Source organism: Aquarana catesbeiana, linkage group LG05 (genome assembly GCF_042186555.1).
Source record: "Aquarana catesbeiana isolate 2022-GZ linkage group LG05, ASM4218655v1, whole genome shotgun sequence".
Taxonomy (NCBI): Eukaryota; Metazoa; Chordata; class Amphibia; order Anura; family Ranidae; genus Aquarana; species Aquarana catesbeiana.
This window is the reverse complement of record NC_133328.1, coordinates 476204831-476227194: the sequence shown is the minus strand read 5'-3', so window position 1 is coordinate 476227194 and position 22364 is coordinate 476204831. Positions and strand designations below refer to the sequence as shown.

Genomic DNA, 22364 nt, shown 5'->3' with positions numbered 1-22364 from the left:
ATCCTTCTATTCGACTTTGCATGAAATTGTTGGGAAAGATGGTGGCTTATTTCGAGGCCGTTCCTTATGCGCAGTTTCATTCAAGACTGCTGCAAAACAGTATCCTGTCAACTTGGAACAAGAAAGTCCAAGCTCTGGACTTCCCAATGCGTTTATTGATATCCAACAATCTTCAAAAAGGGAAATCCTTTCTACCAGTTACCTGGAAGGTGGTAACAGATGCCAGCCTTCTGGGCTGGGGAGCAGTCCTGGAGGAAGCGTCTGTCCAAGGGAAATGGCCCAAATCAGATGACCTTGTCCATCAATATTCTAGAGTTTTGGGCAGTACGCCTGGCCCTGGAGGCCTGGATGTCCAGGCTACGGAATTATCCTGTCAGAATCCAATCCGACAATGCCACAGCGGTGGCTTATATCAATCACCAAGGGGGCACGAGAAGTCGTGCGGCCCAGAAGGTGGTGAATCATATTCTTTCTTGGGCAGAAAACAACATTACTTGCCTATCAGCAATTTTTATTCCAGGGATAGAGAATTGGCAGGCGGACTACTTGAGTCGCCAACAATTGTTCCCGGGAGAATGGTCCCTTCATCCTGACATCTTTCTGTCAATATGTCAAAAATGGGCATTCCGGACGTGGATCTGTTTGCGTCCAGGTTCAACAACAAGTTTGACAACTTTGTGTCAAGGACAAGGGATCTGATGGCATACGGAACAGATGCCTTGGTCTTTCCATGTGATCAGTGATCACTGATCTATGCATTCCCTCCTGTTCTGCTGCTTCCGCGTCTTCTTCGCCGAATCAAGCAAGAAGTGAAGGAGGTGATTCTGGTGGCCCCAGCGTGGCCCAGGAGATCTTGGTTTGCCGGGATCATAAAGATGGCGGTAAGGGACCCTTGGACCCTACCACTATGGCCAGACCTTCTATCACAAAGTCCGGTATTCCATCCTACCTTACAAACTCTAAATTAAACGGTTTGGCTATTGAGACCCACATTCTAAAGGACTGTGGGCTGTCAGCTTAAGTAGTTTCTACTTTGGTTAATGCTAGGATGCCGACCTCCAGAGTCATATATACTATAGCAGTGATGGCGAACCTTGGCACCCCAGATGTTTTGGAACTACATTTCCCATGATGCTCATGCGCTCTGCAGTGTAGTTGAGCATCATGGGAAATGTAGATCCAAAACATCTGGGGTGCCAAGGTTCGCCATCACTGTACTATAGAGTCTGGAAGGCAGATGTCTCCTGGTGCAAATCCAGGGTTTGGCACCCCAGGAAATATGTCATAGGTAGGATCCTTGAATTCCTACAGATGGGATTAGAAATTAAGCTGGCCTTGAGTACTATCAAGGGCCAGGTGTTGGCCTTATCTGTGTTTTTTCAACGACCTCTTGCTTCACACTCTCTGGTTCGTAACTTTATTCAGGGGTAACGTGGATTAATCCCCCAGTTAGGTCACCCCTGAACCCTTGGGACTTAAATCTAGTCCTGTCGGCTTTTTGAGCCAAAACGAGATATTCCCTTGATCCTCTTGACGAGGAAAATAATTTTCTTGGTTGCCATATCTTCTGCAAGAAGAGTAACAGTGTTGGCTGTTCTTTCTTGTAAAGAGCCATATTTGATTATTCATAAGGATAAGGTTGTATTGCGGCCTCATCCTAATTTCCTATCGAAGGTAGTGTCAGGTTTTCATTTAAACCAGGATATTGTTCTGCCTTCATTTTTTTCCAGAACCTCGTTCTGTGGAAGAAAGGTCACTACATTCTCTTGATGTGGTGAGAGCCATCAAGGTCTATTTGAAGGTGACCGCTCAGATTTGTAAAACAGATGTTTTGTTTGTGTTGCCAGAAGGTCCTAAAAGAGGACAGGCAGCGTTGAAATCTACTATTTCTAAATGGATTCGTCAAGTGATTGTTCAAGCTTACGGTTTAAAAAGGAAAATTCCACTTTTTCATATTAAAGAGCACTCCACCAGGGTTGTTAGTGCTTCTTGGGCAGTGCATCACCAAGCCTCCCATGGCTCAGATCTGCAAGGCCGCAACTTGGTCTTCAGTCCATACATTAACCAGATTCTATCAAGTAGATGTAAAAGGTCATGAGGATATTGCCTTTGGGTGCAGTGGACTGCAGTATAAGTCCTCTAGTCTCTTATTGCCCTACTTTTGTTGTGTCTCCCTCCCTTCAGTTGGCATTGCTATGGGACATCCCACATAGTAACTACTATGGCTCTGTGTCCCGTGATGTACGATAAGAAAATAGGATTTTTATAACAGCTTACCTGTAAAATCCTTTTCTGAAGTACATCACGGGACACAGAGTTCCTCCCTTCTTTGGTATACACGTGTATTGCTTTGCTACAAAACTGAGGTACTCCCAGTAGTGGGAGTGGTTATATAGGGAGTGCACTTTTTGTCTTAGGGCGTGCCAGTGTCCATCACCTGAAGGTGGCCTATAACCCACATAGTAACTACTATGGCTCTGTGTCCCGTGATGTACTTCAAAGAAAAGGATTTTACAGGTAAGCTGTTATAAAAATCCAATTTTTTGGATATGGCTTATGATAGATCTATATATGGCTTTTAATGTGATATTTAAAATTTTGTAATAAAAATATTGTGATTTTATTGAATGCTTGTATATCATTGTGTTCTCTATTCTGGCACAATTTAAATTTCCTATTTTTGTGGTCTCCTCCTTATCCTGGGAGTCATACCACGGGGTTGGTGGACTCCCATGTTTCTTTTCATGTTGGCTCAGTATCATGTAGCTGGTGGAGACTGGAACATTGTGGGGGCCTTTCTTGAACCTCCTGACCAACACTCCTGAAAGTGAAGACACGGAGTGGCACGAGTGCCAGAGTAGCTGGCTGATGTCTGCACTGTAAGTGGATGGAGTTGGAATTCACAGTCCTCAGGGCAGGATGCAGAAGTGGCTTGGTACCAGAGCAGGAGGTAGTAGAGGAAGCTAAGAAGCAGGCTGGAGTCGGCCGTAACCGGGCAGCATGGGGCCGAATCGGCAGGCAGAGTAATTCTAGCAAGCAGGCCAAGGTTGGTAACAGCCAGGCAAAGCAGAGTCATCAGGCAAAGGGGAGTCCAGTAATGAGGCTGAGGTCAAGGGAAACCAGATGAGCAGGTGTAAGGCAGCAGGTATATGCGAAGTTCAAGGAGAAGCCAGGTCACACACGGGTAGGCAAATATAGTGAATCAGGTCTCAGGATACACAGGAACAAGCTGAAAACCACTCGGGCAACTTCTTTCAGTGTCAAATAATTTTAAATAGGCCGCTGGGTGCCAAGTGTGTGCGCTAATTGTTACGTGCGCACGCGGCAAACTGTCACAGCACTTTTTGATGTAGTCCTTTTGCCTAGAAGTACAAGTGGCGCAATGCGTACAACATGCATAAGCATAAATCCATACTGGCTTTTTGGAAATCTGGTTTACCTTCTCAGTCAAGAAGGTGTGTGTGGGTTGTGTTTTTTTTGTTTTTTTTTTTTTTTTAATTTATTTATTTATATATTTTTTTAACAATATTTTTTATGTATTGTTGCATTCGTTTTTTTTTTATCAGAATGTTCCCTTTTGCTAACTAAGGGTTTCTGTGGCTTGTAGCGACCTATCCCAAATTTTATTATATTTGGACATGCATCCTCTGTGCTTGTATATGAGTTGTTGTGTGTTTTTTTTTTTTTTTTTTTTTTTTTTATGGTAAGCTATTATTTCCCTTATTTTTACTTGGTGAATCTGCCTGTAAAACATTTCTCGTCCCAGGGTGACAATGCTCACCCACTGTACTGTACCTATAGAGGGAGAGCGTTGTGACCCTTGGCTGCTTGCTCTTAATTTAGACTACAGAACACTTACTTCCTCCTCTCCATAAGCATATTAATAAACCAGCTATGATTTATTATATCACCAAAATACTGTTTATTTTATCTCTCTTTTCTATATTTGTTTTTTGTGTTTTTCAGATCTGATGTTATATCATGGCTTCCTGCCTCGGCTTTCTTTGTGGGCATTATTTATGCTGGTTCCAGGGCTTTGTCAAGACTGGTATCTATAACAAATATCTCTTTGCTTCTGCTTTGGTTCCCCCCACCACCCCAAGTTTTTATTCATTTGAAACCTGGTTTTCATAACGACAATCTCATTTAGCTTTTGTTTCTTCTCTATTGCTTAATATAAAGGCATGGTCTGTCCGCTGGGACGTTGCCAGCAGGAATGCACTTTATGTGATGAGCTGGATTGTTGTCTTTTGCTAGGGACTCTGCTTGTCTCTAATGTTTACGTTAAGTTATATGGACAGCCGCATAAAATATCAGTGTTTGCTTTATGTAATGCCATAAAAGCCATGTTTTTTATTTCACTTTTTCTTTTTCCTTAATAAAAAGGGCTTTCTTAGGATTCTGTCTGTAGGATGTATAAAAGTCCTTAAAGTTGGCGAATTTTGAGGTACATTAAAGGACTAGAATGGAAAAAAAAGTATTTTTTTTTTCTATAATAAATATAAAAATATATATATTATTTTTATTTTTTTCACAAAATTGAGTAAACCCCTTTACATTTTTGTAAATATTATTATATCTTTCCCTGTGACAACACTAAAGAATTTACCCTTTGCTATAATGTAAAGTAGAGAGTGTACAGCTTGTATAACAATGTAAATGCTGTCCCTTCAAAATAACCCAATACACAGCCATTAATGTCTAACTACACAAACAACAAAAGTGAGTACATCCCTAGGTGAAAATATCCAAATTGGGCCCAAATAGGTTCTGTCCTGTTAAACCGCTGTATGGTCTTGGCCACCCTGCTGCAGCTTGTTTCAGGGTCTTGGCAATCTTCTTATAGCGTAGGCCATCTTTATGTAGAGCAACAATTCTTTTTTTCAGATCCTCTGAGAGTTCTTTGCCATGAGGTGCCATGTTGAACTTCCAGTGACCAGTATGAGAGTGAGAGTGATCACACCAAATTTAACACACCTGCTCCCCATTCACACCTGAGACCTTGTAACACCAACGAGTCACATGACATCAGGGAGGTAAAATGGCTATTTGGGCCCAATTTGGACATTTTCACTTAGGGGTGTACTCACTTTTGTTGCCAGCGGTTTAGACATTAATGGCTGTGTGTTGAGTTATTTTGAGGGCACAGCAAATTTACACTGTTATACAAGCTATACACTAGAGCTGCACGATTCTGGTCAAAATGAGAATCACAATTTTTTTTCTTAGAATAAAAATCATGATTCTGGCGGCAAAAAATCTTTCACATTATACAAAAAAAATTGGGCTAAGTTTACAGGTTAGTTTGAAAGACCGCTGCGCAAATACAGTGTGACATAAAATATTGCAACAATCACCATTTTATTCTCTGATCCGTTGACAAATTGTACAATGTTTAGACTTGGTTCCACTGCTAAACAACATTGTGATACTTGGCAGACTACCCGTTATTTTTTTCTTCCTTTCTTTTGAGGGCTGTGGCTTCAGCAGAGCAGAGAATTCTCTGCATAGAAAGAATCAGGAAATACTTTTGTCAAGATCGCAATGGGGAAAAAATCACGATAACGATTCTTAACGATTAATCATGCAGCTCTACTGAACACTCACTACTTTACATTGTAGCAAAGTGTAATTTCTTCAGTGTTGTCACATTAAAACAATACAATAAAATATTTAAATCAGAGGGGTGTACTCACTTTTGTGAGATACTGTGTGTGTATGTATATGTGTGAGTGCTCCCTTTACATAATTGCCAACATTGCAAAAAAAATACGTGGGACACTTTTTTGGCTGTAGGTGGAGCCGTGCAATAATTAGGGGGCGGGGCATTCGTTTGTAGGCGTGACCTAGCAAAAACCTATAAGTGTGGCGCTCGAAGCGCGCCGCGGCGAAAAATGGTCGTGGCTTACGTGTAAAAGTGGGCGTGGCTTAATGGGCGTGGTTCAAGAGGGTGTGGTTAGAGTCTGAGATAAATGAGGGATCGAGAGGGAAAGGGGGAGAGGGGGAATGACGGGACAGCAGCCCCAGATCCTACACAATAGAAATATGTGTATTCTAGAACGTTTAACAATCAGCAGATAAAGATACTCCAAACTCCAGGTGTTAACGCTTCAATCATCCCGGCACCATGGTTGTTATGGTGTCAGGATGATTGAAGCGCATTATTTCTATTATTACATTGTAATATAAAAATAAATCATTCAACTCACCATAATGCCGAATCAGTGGGATCCCTGAGCGTGTCACTAGCCACGTCGCCTGCCACCAGCAGAGTCTGTCCTTGCATCAGCTGCCCCCGGCAGAGTCTGTCCTTGCATCAGCTGCCCCCGGCAGAGTCTGTCCTTGCATCAGCTGCCCCCGGCAGAGTCTGTCCTTGCATCAGGTGCCCCCGGCAGAGTCTGTCCTTGCATCAGGTGCCCCCGGCAGAGTCTGTCCTTGCATCAGGTGCCCCCGGCAGAGTCTGTCCTTGCATCAGGTGCCCCCGGCAGAGTCTGTCCTTGCATCAGGTGCCCCCGGCAGAGTCTGTCCTTGCATTAGGTGCCCCCGGCAGAGTCTGACCCCATACACAGTGCCCACAGCACAACGGTGACCCCATACACAGTGCCCACAGCACAACGGTGACCCCATACACAGCGCAAGAGCAGGAATGTGACCCCATGGAGTCCATTGGTGCACTGTTATGGGGACACCTGATCATCATTTGTGAACTGTAAGTAGCAGGCACAGGCACTCCTGATCTGCGTGGCATTCTAATGATTGCAGTACATGTGCCCAAGCCCAGTAAGGGGGCTGATATCAGAGGCGTCCCCACTACTCAGTCCAAATCAGGCATGCCCCTCAGTGCCTGCGTAATGCAGCATGCTGCTATAGATCAGAGGACTGGAAAGCCTCCCTCCCTTCCAGGCTCAGCAGCTACATTAAAAATGGAACGATGCCTGTAGCAGCGATCATCCTAGCTCCTCCTAAGCCTTCCTCCTCGGAGCACACCATGTGACACACACACACCCCCCCCCCCCCCGCTTATCCTCTGACACTGGCAGCTCCGTTCTGCTCTCTCCCTCCTCCTCCTCTCTCTCCTTAGAATACCTGCTTCCTCCAGGTTCCTGGGACACTGCACAGGGCTGGGCTCTCTTGGCTGCTTCTATCCCATTCATCTTTTGGTGGCAAATGCAGGAGATAGCATGTGTCAGCACCAGCACTGGATCAATCTGCCACTGATGCAGGCTCACCACCCAGCCCCTGCCGGGTCTAACTAATCATTAGCGGCTTATTCGGCTGTATCCCTCCACTTCACAAAACAGTCCCTAGCCTCTTGCAGACAGGATTCACAGCAGGTACCAAATATTTTTTTAAAAATCCTGTGACTGTACTGTAATACCTCTGTTGAAATTTTGGGGGTGCTATGAGGGTGCTTGAACATTTTTTGGGGGCGCTTCAGCACACCCAAGCACCCACCTGGCGCCGCCACTGATCCAGGGAGATTTGTCCTGCACATTCTTGCAACAAATCAAGAGGTAACAGACAGGGCACAAGTCTAGGTGTAGTAGCTTAAAATACAAGTTTATTGTAAAAAATTTAGTGGCTACTCGCAATGGTAGTACTGTATCGGGCATGTCTCAGATAAAAGTATCTGGGTCAGATGGAGATATTCCCGGCGTCTGTCGCAGGTAGTAAACCTGGTGTGTTCACACCGGACCAGAAGTTGTTGGCCAAGAAAGATGACAACCAGCATGTTCCACTGAAGAGGCGCTTCTTCTTCTGACCTCTGAAGAGGTCTAAAGAAGAAGCGGAAGCTTTGAAATGCGTCACCTGAATATTATGAGGTCTCCCATTGGACATTGCCTCCAGCACGGCCTGTTGTGCGTTCCACGCTGGTTGTTAGCTTGCTTGGCTGACCGCTTCTGGTCCAATGAGGACACACTGGGTTCCGGAGTGGCTCACCACCAGTGACAGATGCTGGGGATATCTCCATTTGACCCAGATACTTGTATTTGAGACATGTTCGCTATAGTACCACCATTGTGAGTAGCCACTATGTTTTTTACAATAAACTTGTATTTTAAACCACTACACGTAGGCTGGCGCCCCTGTCTGTTCCATCTTGTCTTGCAGAGATTTGCTTAAACTCTATGGGAAGATGCAACTAGGATGATAACACTACATAAGAATTTTTCTATTATTAAGTTTTTTACAAAAAGGACTTTAGCTTTTTAACCATTTAGTGTTGTAATTTTTCTTGTGCCATTCTCCTCTTTTGTGTTCCTTGCAACAAATCAACACAGCCAGTGCAGGAGGGCTTTGCACAGCACATTCATGGCATAAAGCAAAACCTCTGCTTATCTAAACAACTAAGTAAACTTGGGTCAGTACCAGACTAACAGGGAGCCCCCTGTTGGGTTCCCCAAAACAAACAGGCAGCACCTGTACCTTTTTTTGCTGTTCTATCAGCACTCTGCCCTTTCACCCTGCAGCAGGCTCCCACAGCGTAAACATGCCTAAACATCAGTCGGCTTGTTTATTTAAAGGCCTGTGCACAACAGAGATTGATAATGAAGTCTGGCTGGCAGGTATGCATGTGAACCTAGGAATGTAGGCTTTATCCCACCCAAAGCTCTACAAAGCCTCCATGCACCAGGATGCAGTACAGAACTTAAAGCGGAGTTCCACCCAGAAATAGAACTTCCGCGGATCGGATTTCTCCCCCCCTCCGGTGCCATATTTGGCACCTTTCAGGGGGAAGGGGGGGTGGATACCTGTGAAATCCAGGTATCTGCGCCTACCTCCGGGGAAAGATCGCTGTGCGGTGAACTACCCAATGTATCTTCCCCCCCCCCCGCTATACAAAAATTGCTATAAACAGGGGAATTGGCGCTGTCCGGCTATATGTGCATTAAATAATGATTCATACAAGTGCAAGAAAAAAGGAGACATACGTGTAAAATAAAAAATGCGTGTGACCAATGTGTTGCGGGGACTATTAAAGTGCAAACAACACTCCCAGCAAGTGTTAATATAATAAAGTGCAACTTGCTCCTATAAATATATGTATATGTGCCAATATCTCAATATATATCAAATACCTATATATGTATAGGAATGTGCCCAAAAGTAAAAAACAAGAACTCTGAAATAAACAGTTATGGCAATAAAACAGTTTTGGCAATAAGGAACAAACAGTTATGACAATAAAAAACAATTAAGACAATAAAAAATCCCCAGCATGTGTACATAAAGAGTCCAACAAAGCAATTCGTGAAAAGTGAAAAAAATTGTGTATGAAAAAACAAAAAATCTATAAAAACCAGTAAGTGTCCAAAATCAAGGTCCTAAAGTGTATCCTTCTAGTGAAGAGAACGTGGTTTCAGCATTGACTGGTGTTGCCCCTGTCCTTCACTGCACCCCCACCGGACTGCTTAACCCCTGCAGGTGTAAGAGGCATGTGTAGAAAATCCTGCGATGGCGAGTTCAGGAAGCGATCCTCCGTCCAGGGGTGTTTATCCTTCTCTGATGTTTTAGTATCCCCAATATTAAACATCCATCTGTCCAAGAATCCAGCTGTGCCCACCTGGGCTGGTTCCTCAAGAGTCTTTAGGTTGCGCTTTGTGAATGATCCAACAGCCTTCTGGTATCTGTGACGGGTCCACAAGAGGCTGAGGGCAAGGAAGGGAGGGGGCAAACTTCCGCTTAACTTGCTTAGGCAATCGGAGTGGAAGTGGGTACCTTTATTTCTGCCTTAGAAGTCCAAGGGGGTGGCCTCTGTTGCACTTGTTGCATGCTCCTTTTTTTCTCAGAGATTGGAATTTGATTGATTGCTTCTGCGGAGAGGTGTCTTTTATACAGGTTACCTGTATAAAAGACACCTCTCCGCAGAAGCAATCGTCCCTGCAACACATTGGTCACACGCATTTTTTATTTTACGCGTATGTCTCCTTTTTTCTTGCACTTGTAGGAATCATTATTTAATGCACATATAGCCGGACAGCGCCAATTCCCCTGTTTATAGCAATTTTTGTATATTGGATTTCACCTAGGTGATTTTCATTTTTAGGGGGGCAGCAGTCCTTCCTTGTCCCTATCCTCCTAAGCACGGAATTACCGTTACCCATTACTCTTCCCCCCCGCTGCCTTCTGGGAGACACACATGTAGCAGAAGACAGGAGGGACCATTCAGAACCCACAGCGAGATTCGCGAATGCGCAGTAGGAAACAGACTGTGAAGCCGCAAGGCTTCACTACCTGTTTCCCTTAGTAAGGATGCCGGCACCTGCACCTGAAGCCGAGGGACGGGTCGGCTTTGGGTGCCGAATCGCGGGCTCCCTGGACGGATAAGTGTCCTTTTATATTAAAAGTCAGCAGCTACAGTATTTGTAGCTGCTGTCTTTTAATATTTTTTTTCCCCCGGGCGCAACTCCACTTTAAAAGAGAAGTATGGAAATCAACAAGATATAAAAATCATACTGCCTAGATGACTGCAGCATGGATCCGAGCTGCAATTGTCCTCTGCCAGCTTTACCTGGAGAACTGAGCTATCAAAAATACTGTTAATCGCTCTCTCCCCCTCCGCTCTGAGCAGAGAGCTGTGACTGACAGTCAGCAGATCTCTGCTCCCCCCACCAGCGCTCACTGGAGCTACAGGATGGGCTGGCTCAGGCTCTCAGCAGATCGCTGAGAGCCTGAGCCAGGTTCTAGCCCAGGCATCTGGGTGGATCCTGACCATAAGGTCGGGATCTTTCCCGAGCCCTGACCGGCTGAGAGCCCCTCACCACATGTAGGTGAAAAGCCTAGGTGATGCATTCACACCATCCAAAATTATTAGGTAATGACAAAGCAGCTGCTTCTGCACTGATACATTTTTTTTTTTTTTTTTTTTTTTTTTATAAGCAGCTGATGCTAAACAGTCTTGGAAGCCATTTGTTATATTACTTTTTTTGACATTTTATTTTAAAAATGATTTTAATTTAAGTAGCGCTACATTTTTAATTATAAACCTATTCCGTATTAACAGAGTTTAGTTTATTTTCTATTAGTTCTACTGTGTCCCTGGAGTTCTCCTTTTTTTAATCGTTTCAGTTTTTAATTAATATAGATTTTAATACCCATCATTGAACTGTTTGGACAGTGTGTGTGCATGTGAGTATAATTATCTATCCATCCTGTGTGTGTGTGTTCCTGAGAATTTTTGTGGTAGTTTTAAGTGTAAGGTAATTTTTAAAAAAAATATTATTTTCTCCATAGCTAATAAATTAATTAATTCAGCACTGACTTTGAATACTGCAGCGGCTGTTCAACAGACAGTGGCACTACAGAATAAAGATTTGCCGGTGCTCCTTGATTTCCGATCACTCACAGTGATGAAGACTAAATGTCCTGTGTGCTGGATATTTGGCTGCATAGGGCTTAGTCACACCATATCATTTAAGCTGCATTGATCTGCAGATAAGCACAGGCTCGATGTAAGGGCACATAGAAAAACAGTTGTTCACACATAACGCCACATTGAGGTACAGTGTGCTGTGTAAAATGTAGCATGTCTGCATTTTTAGGGCTTGCGCATACCAGTCAGCACACTAAAGACCATGCACGGCAGTGAGGGGTGGTGCAATGCTTTGTTATAAGGCATAACTGTTTCACTTTTTTTTTTTTTTTTAAATTGACACTTTATTTAACTCATTAAAGTGCTGCAATGCCCTGAGTTGCACTGTGTAACAATGCAGACATGCTTCTTTTTAATGTAGTGACCTGAAGCAATGGGTATAGGCTTCTACTCACTCTGATGGCAACACCCTTGACCTTGTATTCTCCTACCTATGCACTCCATGCAACTTCTCAAACAATCCTCTCTCCAACCATCACCTTATTAGTTTCTCTCTCCCCCTGCCTTCCACCATCTTTCCCTCCAATCGCCTAACCATCACCCGTAGAAATTTTCGCAACTTCAGCTTTTCTCTCTTCTATTCTGCTACTGACCACCTCTATGACAAAATCTCTCCCCTGTCCTGCCCCAACCAAGCCACGTCCATCTACAATAAATCCCTGTCCTCCACCCTGGACAAGCTCACTCCCCTCGCTACACGCAGAATCAGGCCTCGACCCCTACAACCCTGGCAAACAGATGACACTAAAATTCTCAAAAAACGTAGTCGCGCTCTTGAGCGTCTGTGGCACAAGACTAAGTCTCTCAAAGACTTCAACCAATACAAATCTGCCCTCCAAAAATACTTTTCTTTCCTCCACACTGCCAAGCAAACCTATTTTACAGTTATTATTAACACCTTCTCATCCAGTCCCCGTAAACTCTTCTCTACCTTCAACTCTCTACTTTGTCCTCCACCGCCTCCACTCACTGACTCACTCACTGCCCAGGAGATCGCTAATCACTTCAAAAACAAGATTGATACAATCCGTGATGAAATCTCCACTCTACAGGTATCTCCCCCAGCTAAGACCTCATGTCAACAGGTACAACTGACACTCCCCCTATTCAAATTTGCTACTACAGACAAAGTTGCTAAACTCCTTTCTATCGCCCACCTAACCACCTGTCCCCTGGACCCTATTCCCTCTCATATGCTACGGTCGCCCTTTGACTCCATCCCACACTCTCTAACCCACATCTTCAATCTCTCCCTCACCTCTGGCATCTTCCCCAATGCTCTAAAACATGCACTGGTCACCCCCATACTTAAAAAGCCGTCCTTGGACCCTACCAATCTTAACAACCTACGCCCTATCTCCTTGCTCCCCTTTTCCTCTAAACTCCTTGAACGCCTCATTAAAAACAACCTTCTTGATCCCCTTCAATCTGGATTTCGCCCTCAACACTCCATAGAAACTGCTCTTTTAAAACTCACAAATGACCTACTAACTGCTAAAACCAATGGACACTATTCTGTACTCCTACTTCTGGATCTTTCAGCTGCCTTTGACACGGTTGACCACCCCCTCCTCCTCAAAAAAAACTTTACTCCCTCGGTCTCCGTGACTGTGCTCTTCAGTGGCTCTCATCCTACCTATCCCAACGCACCTTCAGTGTCACTTACAATTCTACTTCCTCCACTCCTCTTCCCTTCTGTGTCGGGGTCACCCAACGTTCTGTTCTTGGACCTCTTTTATTTTCAATCTACACCTCTTCCCTGGGTCAGCTGATAGCCTCTCACGGCTTTCAATATCATTTCTACGCTGACGACACACAAATCTATCTCTCCACTGCTCAACTCACTCCATCAGTCTCCTCACGCATCACTAACTTACTAACCGACATATCTGTATGGATGTCACACCACTTCCTCAAACTCAACTTGTCCAAAACCGAGCTTATAATATTTCCTCCCCCACGTGCCTCTTCCCCTGACTTGTCTGTCAAGAGCAATGGCACAACCATCCACCCGTCCCCACATGTCAGGGTGCTAGGTGTTATCCTGGATTTTGAACTCTCCTTTCGGCCCCACATCCAATCACTTTCCAAAGCTTGCCGCCTCAACCTCCAACATCTCTAAACTATGTCCCTTTTTAACCAATGAAACCACAAAGCTCCTGATTCACTCCCTGGTTCTCTCTCGCCTCAACTACTGCAACTCCCTCCTCATTGGCTTACCTTTAAATAGACTATCCCCCCTTCAGTCCATCATGAATGCTGCTGCCAGACTCATCCACCTTACAAACCGCTCAGTGTCTGCTACCCCTCTCTGCCAATCCCTCCATTGGCTACCACTCACCCAACGAATTAAATTCAAAATACTAACAATAAGTTACAAAGCCATCCACAACTCTGCCCCAAGCTACATCACTAGCCTAGTCTCAAAATACCAACCTAATCACCCTCTCCGTTCCTCCCAAGACCTCCTGCTCTCTAGCTCCCTCATCACCTCCTCCCATATCTGCCTCCAGGACTTCTCCCGAGCCTCGCCCATCCTCTGGAATTCCCTACCCCAATCTGTCAGACTGTCTCCAAATTTATCCACTTTTAGGCGATCCCTCAAAACTTTCCTCTTCAGAGAAGCCTATCCTGCCTCCATCTAACAATTGCACTATTTTCTCCATTAGCTCATCCCCCACAGCTATTACCCTTTTGTATAACTTGACCCTCCCTCCTAGATTGTAAGCTCTAACTAGCAGGGCCCTCTGATTCCTCCTGTATTGAATTGTATTGTACTTGTATTGTCCTCCCTAATGTTGTAAAGCGCTGCGTAAACTGTTGGCGCTATATAAATCCTGTATAATAATAATAATGTAGTGTATCTCAATGCAGCATTATGATGGGAACAGGGCACATACAAACCAATCATTTATTTATTTATTTTTTCCCTATGTGACCTTGCATTAAGCTTGTATTGATCTATGCAGTTCAGCTGATGTGCCATGAAGAAACCCTTAGGCCTCATGCACACGAGATGCTGTTAAACACGCGTTCAGAGGCAGTTGGACACTTTTTTCAACTGCCCCTGAACTCATTCAATGTTATCCTATGTGTCCATGTACACAGTCTAGTTTTTTGGCGTTTTTAGGCAGTTGTGTTTAACCTCGTTTTTCCAGAAGCAAAAAAATGGGTTCAGACGCAAAAGTTTTCCACGTTTTTTGCGTTTATACGTGTTTTAAAAGGAACCCTATTTTTTGGACCAGAAAACACAGAAATATGATAGTAAACTGCAGCAGAGAATGACATTTTGCGACCCGACTTTGGGGCCCCATATCTCGGGGCCACTTGATGCTAGGAACCCCAAATTTGGTGTGCAAAGACAGTGGAACTAGCACTATAACTGTAACATTTGGGGTTCCTAGTACCAAGTGGCCCCGAGATACGGGGCCCCAAAGTCGGGTCGCAAAATGTCAAGCACTTTTCTGTAGCAGTCAGGTCGCAAAATGTCAAGCACTTTTTTGTAGCAAAGAATGACATTTTGGGGCCCCATATCTCGGGACCACATGGCGCTAGGAACCCCAAATTGGATATGTTGTAGTGTTAGTTCCACTGTGTTAGCACACAAAATTTAGGGTTCGTAGCACCAAGTGGCCCTGAGATACGGGGCCCCAAAGTTGGGTTGCAAAATGTCATTCTCTGCTCTGCAGACGCTTCTAGACGCAAACGTGGCAAAACGGGCGTTTCTAAACGCCGGTTTCAGCTTTTAAAAAATGTGTTCAGCAGAGTTTGCACCAGCGTTTCGTGTGCATGAAGCCTTACACAGCTCATTGCAACACACCGTGGTGCAAAGAGTTGAATGAAGTGTCTTTTTATGGCATTTTAATAAAGTAAAAAAAGTAAACTGTTACTTTTTAACAACCCATCGTACTGCTCCTCACTGCCCCTGTGCAACACACCAGCATGCACATGTTTTATTTTGCAGGTTAGCATGATGGTGACTTATCAGAGCCCAGAGACTATTGGTGATCTAAAACTGAAATATTTGTTGTGGGTGGACTGATCAATGCAATATGTTACATGCACATTGGTATTCTGTGTATTCTTATTATTTTTAACTGTGTGTCTTTCTCTGCAGCCCATTCCTGTGTTTTTGACTCTGCACAATGCAGCCGAAGCTGTGACATATGGCGTTCAGAAAACGTTCTTCAGAGAGGTGGGATATCCTGAAAGTTTTAAAGTGATACTAAAGTCTTGTGTTATTTTTAAGGAAAAAAAAAAAAGGAAAACATGTTATACTTGCTGGCTCTGAGTAGTGTTTTTTCACAGAGCAGCCCAGATCCTCCTCTTCTTGGGTCCCTCTTCGGTGCTCCTGGTCCCTCCCTTCTGTTGTCTCCCCCCACAGCAAGCAGCTTGCTATGGGGGCACCTGAACCAAGCTGCAGCTCCATGTATCCATTCAGAGACGCAGCCGTGGCCTGGCCCCACCCTCTTTTTCTCATCATTGGCGCACTGACTTTGACAGCAGCAGGAGCCTTGCTGCTGTCTCAACCAATGAGGAGGGGAGTTCCGGACAGCCAAGTCTCTCGTGCAACATCGCTGGATCTAGATGGACCTCAGGTAAGTATTAGGGGTGTTGAGGGGGGCTGCTGCACACAGAAGGTTTTTATCTTAATGTATAGAATGCATTAGGATAAAAAAAATCTTCTGCCTTTACAATCACTTTTATTCACATTCCTTAAAGCGGTAATGACATGTGTAATATATTGCAGTTCAATCCTTAAATAATCCTTGCCGCTTTTATTCCTGGTTATTTATTTATTTTTCTCCCAAAAGTTATCTATAGTTATAATCTAGCACATGCTTTAGCCTGTCTGCGTTAGGCAGGAGCAAACACTACATAAACTTTCCTCTTAGTAAAGTGGCGTTGCTTGTGCTGTTGCTACAGGCCCAGGGGCCCCCAGTGTAAATTGTGGACCTAGCGCCCTCATTACTGTACCTTCCCATGGCTACCCCCTCCAATTGATTTACCTTTTCCCCCACTATTATAACACCTTATTCACATCTCTCCAGTTTATAAGTAATGCATGTATTAAAAATTCCCCCAAATTCACCAGTTTTTCAGCATCAATGCCGTGTTGTGCTCATCTGTGCATTCAGCTCTCACTATCAGGCTCACTTCATGCAGCAGTTTAAGAGCGTTACAAAGAGTGCTGTGTTATCTTTTTAGGGGCACCATGCTAAAATTTGCTGCCTGTCTTTTTACTAGCTTAACCATCTCAATACAGGGCACTTATAGCCCCTTCCTGCCCAGGCCATTTTTCAGCTTTCACATTTTGAATGACAATTGCGCAGTCATGCTACATTGTAACCATGTAAAATTGTTATCATTTTCTTCACACAAATAGTGCTTTCTTTCGGTAGTATTTAATCACTCCTGGGTTTTTTATTTTTTCCTAAAAAAAAAAAATGAATTTTGAAAAAAAAAAAGTTTTTTTTCTTAGTTTCTGTCAGTAAATTTTGTAAATAAGTAATTTTTCTCCTTCACTGATGGTCGCTGATGAGGCTGCACTGATGGGCTTTACTGATGGGCACTGATGAGGTGGCACTGATTAGGTGGCACTGATGAGGCACGAATATGCCGCATTTATGGGCACTGATAGGTGGCACTAATATGTGGCAATGATGAGTGCTGATAGGCGGCACTGGTGGGCACAGATAGGCAGCACTGATGGGCATTGATGGGTGGCATTGATGGGCAGCACTGAATACCTAAGTATTCACAGCCTTTGCTCAATACTTTGTTGAATCACCTTTTAGCACCAATTACAGCCTCAAGTCTTTTTGAATATGATGCTACAAGCTTGGCATGCCCATTTTTGGGCAGTTTTTCCCATTCTTCTTTGCACGACCTCTCAAGCTCCATCAGGTTGGATGGGGAGTGTTGGTGCACAGCCATTTTACGAACTCTACAGAGATGTTCAATCGGGTTCAGGTCTGGGCTATGGCTGGGCCACTCAAGGACGTTCAGAGTTGTCTCGTAGCGACTCCTTTGTTATATTGGTAGTGTACTTAGGGCCGTTGTCCAGTTGGAAGATGAACCTTCACCCCAGTCTGAGGTCCATAGCGCTCTGGAGCAGGTTTTCATCAAGGATGTCTCTGTACATTGCTGCATTCATCTTTCCCTCAATCCTACCTAATCTTCCAGTTCCTGCTGCTAAAATACATCCCCATAGCATGATGCTGCCAACAGCATGCTTCACAGTAGGGATGGTATTGGCCAGGTGATGTGCGGTGCCTGGTTTCCTCCAGACGTGACACTTGCCATTCAGGCCAAAGAGTTCAATCTTTGTTTCATCAGAGCAGTGAATTTTGTTTCTCATGGTCTGAGAGTCCTTCAGGGGCCTTTTGGCAAACTTCAGGTGGGCTGTCATGTGCCTTTTACTGAGGAGTGGTTTCCGTCTGGCCACTCTGCCATATAGACCTGATTTGGTGGAGTGCTGCAGAGATGGTTGTTCTTCTGGAAGGTTCTCCTCTCTCCACAGAGAAACACTGGAGTCCTGTCAGAGTGACCATCAGGTTCTTGGTCACCTTCCTGACCAAAGCCCCTCTTTCCCGATCGTTCAGTTTGGTCGGGAGGCCCGCTCTAGGTAGAGTCCTGGTGGTTCCAAACTTCTTCCATTTACAGATTATGGAGGCCACTGTGCTCATTGGGACCTTCAATGCTGCAGAAATTTTTCTGTACCCTTCCCCCAAGTCTGTGCCTTGATACAAACCTGTCTTGGAGGTCTACAGACAATTTATTGGACTTCATGGCTTGGTTTGTGCTCTGACATGCACTGTTAACTGTGAGACCTTATGTAGACAGGTGTGTGCTTTTTCAAATCATGTCCAATCAGCTGAATTTACCACAGGTGGACTTTAATAAAGTTGTAGAAACATTTCAAGGATGATCAGTGGAAACAGGATGCACCTGAGCTAAATTTTGAGTGTCATGGCAGAGGCTGTAAATACTTATGTACATGTGATTTTTTTTATTTTTTTTTTTTATTTTATTTTTAAGAAATTTGTAAAGATTTCAAACAATGAATTTAATATATTTTGGAATAAGGCTGTAACTAGGGCTGTCCCTATACCAAACTAGTATTAATATCGGCACTGATACCGAGCATTTGCCCAAGTACTTGCACTCGGGCAAATGCTCCCGATGCGTCCCCCGATACCTGGATAGTCAGCAGTGATCGGCGCGTGGGGGAGTTACAAGCTTCTCCTCCAGCGGCTTTCAGCTGCTCTCGTGAAATCTATAGTGGTGATCCGTGCTTGTAACACCCCCACACCCGATCACTGCTGACTGTCACCGCATCCTCCTCCAGTCCACCTCCATGCCACCTCCACTGTCAAGTGACATTAAAAATAAAAGAATCGGTATCAGTGAGTACTTGAAAAAAGTATCGGTACTTGTACTCGGTCTTAAAAAAGTATCGGGACAACCCTAGCTGTAACATAACAAAATGTGGAAAAAGTGAAGCGCTGTGAATACTTTCTGGATGCACTGTATATTTAAAGATTATGTCCAGGGAAATTTTTTTTTTTTGTAGAGAAACCAGACAGATAAATTCCTCTAGCTTTTCCGATTCAAGGCAAGTCACTAACATCCTGTTAGACTTGTTCATTACCTGGTACAATTATTGGTGTACTGTTGACAGCTCAGGCCTTCAGGTTTATACAGTGCTTAAAAGCTCCATTTAGATTTTGCGTATCTGTTGTTCTGTAATCTACTCTTTGATCGAATTTGGATTGTGTGTGAAGGGTTTGTTTTATATGGCAAACTTGTCTGTAAGTTTTAGAATAAACAATATTCATCTTTTTATTTGTAGCAAAGCTCTTATACAAGAACTTGCAGGTAAGAAACAAAATGTGTCTTTTAATTTATGTAGGGTGTGTTGTGTTTGTATTTGAAAGGATAGCTGTACTTCTGCGATGAATGTACACATGTGTGCAGACCAGGACTGAGAACAAAGAACACATCAGGGATCCTGCAAGGTTTGCCTTCTGCCCTCCATAGTGGACTGGCTGAAATCCTATGGGACAGGAGGGAGCAAGGGCTTAGCTAAACTTGTACAGGGGCTGCTTTCTGCATTCCTTATTGTTCTCCGCCATGGTCTGCGGACATGGTGCTCTCTACACTGTACAGGTCAGACAGGCTGAAAGTATACAAAACATTGTTTACATTGTCCTCATCCTATGCAGACAGTTCTTGAAGTACGAAAAAACCTAGTGTAGTGACATTCAGCTCTAGTCCTTGAGTCCTGCTAAAACACATATATACTCCTTGTTCTTGTACATAGATATTCAACTATCAGATCTGCAGTTAAGTATACAAAAACTCTACAATTTCAGCCTTGCTGTTTTCAAGCTTAGGTTGTTACAGATTACATTTCATTTTTCAGTGTAATACTTTTACTGATCTCAGCGGGGTGTCTTCCATTACATGACTCTCAGGTATGTTTTGTTTTTTCTCTACCTGTAGCTGCTTTTGTTCTATAAGCCGATAATTGTCTCATTAGTACTTTCTCTTGTAAAAGTGTACATGTTGAATAAAAACAGTTGAACCAAAAGAAAGTGTATGAGTGTTTTAGAAAAAACAATGAATGGATGCATGTTATACTTACTTTCTGTAGGCTGGACATAGCAGAGAAAGGTACAGAGCTTAGCAAGGGTATGGCGCAGCTTCAAATCTCAACAGCGCCTGTAAATTTAGTAAGATGTCAGGCATTAATTGAGTTTTTGCTAGGCTTATATGAATGAAGTGTCACACTCTGTTCAAGGTAAGATTTCTAAAATATAGATCTCTAACAGTACATAAGAAAAAAAATTGCTAATAAAGATAGCGTGACCAAATAATACATCAATTATCCGAGCAGCAACTCTCCTGTAAGATATAGACACAATCACATAATAATCAAAATCATTTACAGTCACACTGAATGAATGATTATCCATATATAACAAACCGTACATTTTCCAAAAATTAAAAAGTTACGCCTCTTTCAGACATACAGACCGTTCGTCCGTTTTTCATCCATCCGTTACCGGATGACAAACGGACATCAATGCATTCCTATGGAAAAAAACGAATGACAACGGATGATTGTCTATTCCGCTTCCGTCAACATCCGTTTTTTTTTTCAACGGATGAAAGCCTTATTTTTCATCCGTTTAAAAAAATGTATATAAACGGAGGAATGGCCTGTTTTTGCATGAAAAAATTACTCCAGGACTCAAGTGGTTAAAGTGGAGTTCCACCCACTTTTACAACTCTTCAGCATCCCTCACTAAACTGTGCACTGTAAACGAATTGGATATTTAAAAAAAAAAATTCTCAGCACCTACTGTATATCTGCTGTATTCATTTTTCACTTCCTCCTTCCTGGCCGTGGCCCATCGCATCATTTCCTGTTTGCAATGCCTTCTGGGAAGGGGCAGCAACTTCCTCTAACACTGCCGTTGCTATGGAAACCTGACCTGAAACCTAGTACACTGCTTGTGCTGTACTGAGCATGTGCGAGATCTGCAAGGATGAGATCCAGGAAGAAATACAGTCTGGCTTCAGATGCCCACACTTAAGATGGCCACGGCCTGCTGTAAGTTTATAAAATAACAAACTACTGCTATAAACTAACAAAACAGACCTTAGTTTACAGACTAACTTTACTAGAATACATTAAGCTTGTGTATTATAGGGGTAATTTTATTTAAAAAGTATAATTTCGGCCGGAACACCACTTTAAGGACTCTAGTTGGCAGATGTAAAAAAACGGATGAAAAACTGATGTAAACTCCAACCGTTTTTTCTTTGAAAAAAAAGTGACTGAACTGATCAAACAGACGGGGTCCGCATGTGTGAAAGGGGCCTTATCCTGTCACACTAACAAAAATGTCCTGCCTGTAAGCAACAAAACAATGTCTGGGTTCACTCTGGGAATTTAAGCTGGGAAATGTGTATTGAGGTTTTAAAAAAACTACTTCATTATGAAGTTGTCCCTGTAGATTACTCATTGGTTTACAGGTTTTCAGTTTTGTCCTTGTAAAGATTCTCAATTCTGTGGTCACTAAAATGGTTATCTCTTCCTTGATTTTTACCTTTCACTACCTCTGTGTTCTCACATTCGCTGTGCTGGCAGATGGCCGTCTTAATGCACCTCATGCTTCTACAGATTAACTTTCACAAAGATCCCTGAGATGGAGATGGTATATTTTCCACTGTACTAAATGGATTCAGTGTGCAGGGGACCGGTTTTCTTTTTTTTTCTCATAGTTTAATGGGGCACACAAATCATATTTCAGAGTGAGCCATCAGTATTTTATTCACCCTAGCTGAGAAACTTTAAACAAGTCATGTGTATAGGCACCGCTTATAATAATGCTCTGTGCAAAACCACTGCACAGGGCAGGTAAGTATAACATGTTTGTTATTTATAATTAAAAAAAACAAGACTTTAGTATAATTTTAAAGTGGCTGTTAACCCACTTTGCCAACTTTACATAATCCTCCTCGTTCCCTAATAATAGGAGCTCCTGTCTCTGTGTTTTCATCATGTGACCACGGTCACGTGATTGTGGGAAACTGCTCTGAAATACGGCAAAGGAGGCATTTTAAAAAAAAACACAGACAGGAGCTCCTGTCATTAGGGAACAAGGAGGATTATGTAAGATTTTAACAGTTATGAGAGCAGCAGAAGTTGCCAGGGTGGGCACTGTCACAGGAGCCGACAGGCAGGGAGGGTGGGGCAGAGGAAGACAGAGGAGAGAACGAATGAGGGAGGCACGTAAACTGACCACGGTTTCGGGGCTCAGCAGCCATGCTAAACTATAGTCAGCTTACAGGGGGAGGGCAGAACCAGGCAGGATCAGCCAGTTATTACAGGTGATACAGGGAGCCAAATTACACAGCGTAAGCACTGTGCTGTATAACATGCTTTAAAGAGACAGGATCAATTTTTTTTTTTCTT

General features: G+C 43.4%; 1 protein-coding gene across 2 annotated transcripts in view; it reads left to right on the top strand.

The window, feature by feature from the left end:
- Positions 1–22364, top strand: part of TMEM241 (transmembrane protein 241) — a 218584-nt gene that overhangs the window by 55018 nt on the left and 141202 nt on the right. For both annotated transcript variants that reach the window (XM_073631474.1, XM_073631475.1), the window contains exons 4-7: positions 3967–4048; positions 15492–15569; positions 19230–19255; positions 19803–19854. In XM_073631474.1, coding sequence (XP_073487575.1) covers positions 3967–4048; positions 15492–15569; positions 19230–19255; positions 19803–19854 — 238 coding nt within the window. The remainder of the gene's footprint in view (positions 1–3966; positions 4049–15491; positions 15570–19229; positions 19256–19802; positions 19855–22364) is intronic.